Source organism: Carassius gibelio, chromosome B14, assembly GCF_023724105.1.
Source record: "Carassius gibelio isolate Cgi1373 ecotype wild population from Czech Republic chromosome B14, carGib1.2-hapl.c, whole genome shotgun sequence".
NCBI classification, from domain to species: Eukaryota; Metazoa; Chordata; class Actinopteri; order Cypriniformes; family Cyprinidae; genus Carassius; species Carassius gibelio.
The window spans coordinates 7,739,831-7,745,216 of NC_068409.1; the positions used below are offsets into that span (position 1 = coordinate 7,739,831).

Consider the following 5,386-nt stretch of genomic DNA (forward strand, 5'->3'; position numbering starts at 1 on the left):
TGTGAGAGTAACACTACAGACTCCTGCTCCGTCATTAATGAATGATTACACAGGAACAAACAAGCAATGAGATAAACACTCTAGTAACTAACAAGAAACTGATGAATGGTTTAGTAAGTAACAGTGCATAGTCCAATACAGTAGATCTCTATTATACCTCCCTTAGAACTAATACAGCTACTGTAAACCAATCAATCATTTATATGATCAGTACATAATCTATAATTAATCCTCATGTGAAGGTCATGGTAACTGACTAGTAATGAATCAAATATTACCAGTTTTAAGATTATTATTACCAATTTATTACCAATTATTTGGATCAGTATTCTAAAATGAATAACATGATAACTCTCTAGCAACGACTAAACTTATTATAAGCGCTGTGGGTTTTTGTAAGGTTCTGCATAATAATTGTTACATTTTGTAACAATTGTGTCATTACTAGTATATTACCATGATCGTCACTTTAGAATTAATTATACTTTATGCATACTTCACATTAATTATGGACCTGTGTATAGTAGTTCTCCAGAATAAGTGAAAAATAATAGTTACTGATTAGCTAATAGTGTAATTGTGTAAAAATGTGTAATTTAAATTACAGTTACTTCTGAAAATGTTAATGATTACAGGGCTTTGGTGGGGGGGGGGGGTTCTGATGTATATTTAATATATCTGATATAAAACCCTGTAATTGCTCTTCTGTGCAAATCAAATTACTTTATTGAACAAAATATTGAAATATTAGAGTGGCTTGTGCAGAAACCTAAGCATATTAAGAAAACTAATTTTGGATATCGTGCCAAAAAATAAAAAATAAATAAACAAATAATGATAAGAAATGGTTAAATGATTATAGAGTTTGTATTCATTTTAACATTGAGTTTTTAAGATTAAAACTGTGCATTTATTTGAAACAAGTTGAATGTGGCATCAGATGACACTGAAGAAATTAAAACATTACAGTTTCAGAGTTGCAATGTTCACTTTTTTATTTTTTTTTCTCTAACAGCACTGAAAACATTATTATTACGGATTATAAATACAACAGAATCAACGGGTTAATTCCATGGAATGTTCATAGATTCAGTAAGGATTCATAAACATTTTTATTTCTCTAAAGTTGTTCATACAAAAATGGTACTATTCACACACTGTCCATATTTACAGTCAGTTTCTGTGCTCACGAGATCCTGCTGTATGGGGCTTCGAGTGCCCTCACTAGGGGCATTAGGTGAACAGGCTCTCAGTGTGAGCCAGCTGTAGGTGATGAGTGACAGTAGAGAAGCGGCGGCTCGCGGGGGAACCGTAGCTGTAGGGAGACACAAAGACTGGCTCTCTGTTGTGTCTCTGAGCACTTCTGGAGTCTCCTCTCTGGAGCGCCGTCACGAGGGGCAGATCTAACACGGGTCTCAGCCCAGCGTAAGTGTTGAGTTTGGCCAGGCAGAAGCTGCAGTGTGCTGTGTATGTGAGGAGACTGCAGCACTGAGGGCTTGAGAAGCTGACGGGACGCGCTGGAGAGAAGGATGGACCTGAGGAGGAGAGAGCCAGGCCTGCTGGAGCTACACAACATCAGATCAATGCACGACGGCTCTTAATGCAAACTACTGTTAATGAACATCTGATCTGAAATGATGACTAGATGAAACATACCCGGTAGCTCCATAGCAATAGATTTGAAGTGGAGGTTAAAAGGACTGTGCCATGCATACGACCCCAGCACGCCTCTAAAATACAATGCAGAAGAATGAGGTTTCACAAATCTGATAACATATGTACATCATCAAGAGTCATACAAATCATCTATCGCAGTGTTTATTTCAGATTATTTCGTCACTGGAAAAACCTCTCTATAGCTTGGTACACATATAATATATTTTACACAGACAATAACTTTCATTACCCATCTCGTTCCCTGAAGCCCTTGGCAAACGGATTCCTGTCGATCTTCAGTTTTGTTATCTTAAAGGTAGCAGAACATACACAATCAATCAAACGCTTTGGCAGATATTATTTTACACATATGTTTCCACCACTGAATACAAATAAAATGTAATTGTAACTTTTTATCTCTCTCTGACTTTTTTCTTAGAATCGTGAGATAAACTTGCAATTGTGAGCTATAATTAAAAATGGCAAAATATAAACTTTTCTGAGAAATAAAGTCAGACCTTCTCACAACTGCAAGTTTAAATCTCACATTTATGTCTTCATAACAGGCAATTGTGACAGAAAGTCTTGCTATAGCATTACATGTTCCAGGTTTAATAGCAGAATCTGTCACATGCAACGTGTGTAATAGAACAGGTTTTATTCTGTAAGAACCCAATAGTTATCTGCACTCTACATCCAGGTCGGTCTCAAGTGTTGTTCTAAGAGCAAGATCAGACTGGTGTTGTGTGGATCTGAGAGACCTGCTGGTTCTGGTAGGCTGTGACTGTGATGAACTGAGTCTCAGGGAAGGAGAAGGAGCAGACGCCATCCTCCGGCAGAGACACCAGAGTCTGGACAGGACTGAGCTCAATCACGTGTATGCGGGGCCTGTACTTGTGCATCGACTTCAGGACGATCTGAAGTTCACACGGACAGGTTAAGTTCAGATATATAACTGTCATTCTTCACTGTAGCTGTGCAGATGCTACTCACATGGCCTTTGTCATCCATCTCGTTGTTGGTGAGTTTGACTCGATCGAAGCTGATGATCTGTCTCATCCAGCTGTGTCCTGAAGACGGCGAGTCCGGGTGGACATACAGACGAGGAGGAAGGCAGGAATGATCCGTGTTCCCAGCCACCATCCACTGAGAGCTGTGGTACACATACCTGACACAGAGGAGCAGGACAGTGCAGAAGAGTTATTCTGCTGGTCCTCGATTCAAGCATCTGAAGCAAGTGCATGTCATTACGCCTGTTTCTACTAATGAGATGAGATTTTACTAAACTGCAGGTATCAGTCTCTCACTGTTCATGAATTGAACTGTTTGTTTGAAGGACCTGTATCTCTTCGAGTCCACAGGCGTGATGTCCATGGCAATGGAGTATTGCTGGTGGGGGTCCAGATTGTGCACCTTGATTCGGAGCGAGGGGAACATTCTCCTGAGGAGATAACACTGACATTTTAACATCATCACTGCAGTTTGACTAGTTACAGGTATCCTATCAGACAGTTAGCATAGACCTGCTTCCAATAGCTCAATCACAAGACAAAATACAGTCTGGAAAGATCACAATGGTTGTGTACGATTACAGATTTCACCGTTTCTTTTTTTTTTTTTTTTTTTTTAGCTTCAGGGTATCAAAACTATTGAAAAGCAGATTTTTTTTTTTCATTAACTTCATTAACTTGCTGATTGTATAAATGTTTAAAGAAAAACTGGCAGTTGTCCATTAAACAAGGATCACATGCTAACAGACGGTGGTTCTAAACACAACACACTCATTTCAGTGCAGTCCAGTGTAACGGTCAACACAAGTGTAGGCTCGTACTGAGATATAACTGTGATTACCTCCCAGCTTTAGTGATGATCATCTCTGTGCCGATCTCATCAAATCTCTTCCACAGGTCAGATCCTTCAAGATCTACTCCGACTTCTCTCGCAGCTTCACATTCTGTGCCTGCAGATCTGCTGGGCTTCACGCTTTTCTTCTTATTGTTTCTTCGCTGATCTTCACAAGTCATCAACATTACAGAGAATGCATAAATGATAATGCAACACAAATACTTAAAACAGATGTCGCACATTGATATTCTTCTTCCCCCTGTCCGTTATGCTACACTAACCCTGTTTGTCGATGAAAGTTTCTGCCGGTGCGTCTCTGTGCTTCTTCAGATCTTCCACCTTCATCTTCTTGCATCTTTCCTCTGGATCATCTGTGAAGAGCGCCTGCATTGTGAGCGGAGATCAGATGAAGAGACCAGTACACATCTTTCTCTGCTCTCCTCTGAGCGCTCTGTGTTCATGTTTCACCTCTTCACTTCTGTAACTCTTAACTCCTCGTTTGCCGATGGGAAGGAGATGCTCTTCTTTGCAAACTTACTGGCACCAATAGGATCTCAGAGGAGGACTGAAGAACAGCACTCCCAGTGAATAACTGGGACATTTATTTATTTCTTTGTAGGGTAGAAGTTTTGACAACCAGATAATGTTAATCTGACTGCTACATTATTAATGACTTGAAAACAATAAAAAAATCAAATAAAAGTAGAAATATCTGTCGATCATCAGTGTTGGGTACATTTTAGTCTGTTTCTGATTACAGGTAACATGATGACAACTTAGTAACATAATGTAGGTTACTCATTTTCAGTGATGTTTTCTGATTACCTTTTAGATTTTATGAAAATGTAACATATTTACAAAAAGCAAAGAGGAAAAACATTGAAATAGATAAATATTTTTTTTTTTTTAATATAAACATCATAATTTGCATTAAATATTACATTACACCATTAATTCGTTAGAAAAATAGTGCATTAAAATGGTGCTAACGTTGTCTCTGATAGCCTTAAGGTCAGGACAGTAACGTGACCCGAACCTGTCTCGAGCTGTCACAGATGACGTGTTCAGACCTGTCTGATATGAGCACCACGTGACCTCGTAATGTGTTCGACGGTCAGCGAGAGTAGGTCAAGCCGGACACCTTCTGCTCCCGTTAGTGACACTCTATCACAGATCAACTCAGTTAAATGCAATATCTGTCAAATACACAGACGTTTTCATGAGCAACATGTTTTATATACTCCCAACTGCTTAATACAGCACCATCCTTTTAAGAATAAAGTTCAACATAATCATACTATTTAAGTAGGCTACTAATAAAGTAGGGGTATATATGATTTTAGCAGTGTTGTAATATAAACGTGACTCAATATAACAGTGAGACTACAGTAAAAAAAAAAAAAAAAACGTTCTAAAAACACAGATTTGTTGGAATTGAAAAGGTTATAATGAACCCGAAACACACGTGATGGTTGTCATGCAGTGAATCTGGCTAACCCCTCATTTACACTGAACACGTGTGCGGCGCATTACGGCTGTGACACGGCTACCGGAGCTGATCGTGCCCATTCTAGTCACTAGGTGTTTCTCAATGTCAAGGAAGGATCCTCGGAAGCCAGTATTTCGAGGATGCTACGTCATCGACATCCGTCGAAGGACTGTTCCAATGTCGAGGATCCTCGGAATTTCAACCAAGGACTGAGTCCTTCGTTTGAAGAATATCCCATACACAGGAAAGGATGCATATGTGTATCCTTCCCGCTCTTCGCGCTCTCAAATCACCCACAATCCTATGAGCGCAGCTTTGCTATCTAACGTTAGTTCAAAAATTAAAAAATGTCGAACGTTAACGTAGTCGGAGCGTTAATGGTTTTTATTTACGTTA

At 39.2% G+C, this 5,386-nt stretch overlaps 1 protein-coding gene across 1 annotated transcript; it reads right to left on the bottom strand.

The window, feature by feature from the left end:
* Positions 1–990: 990 nt before the first annotated feature.
* On the bottom strand, positions 991–3,961 carry tbx22 (T-box transcription factor 22). The gene is made up of 7 exons (XM_052574506.1): positions 3,783–3,961; positions 3,508–3,667; positions 2,996–3,097; positions 2,650–2,824; positions 2,418–2,573; positions 1,907–1,965; positions 991–1,730 (listed from the first exon to the last, which is right to left on the bottom strand). Exons 1-7 carry the CDS (start codon positions 3,889–3,891, stop codon positions 1,598–1,600), a joined length of 894 nt encoding a protein of 297 aa, XP_052430466.1. The 5' UTR covers positions 3,892–3,961; the 3' UTR covers positions 991–1,597.
* Positions 3,962–5,386: the final 1,425 nt, after the last annotated feature.

What these genes read in the sequence shown, in the direction of transcription:
- tbx22 (XM_052574506.1), bottom strand. Translation starts at nt 3,891, where the DNA reads ATGCAGGCGCTCTTCACAGATGATCCAGAGGAAAGATGCAAGAAGATG. An exon ending in GTGGACTCGAAGAGATACAG is followed by an intron (nt 2,825 to 2,995) that starts GTCCTTCAAACA and finishes CCTCTGTGTCAG; the next exon opens with GTATGTGTACCACAGCTCTC. An exon ending in CAGCCTACCAGAACCAGCAG is followed by an intron (nt 1,966 to 2,417) that starts GTCTCTCAGATC and finishes GCTACCTTTAAG; the next exon opens with ATAACAAAACTGAAGATCGA.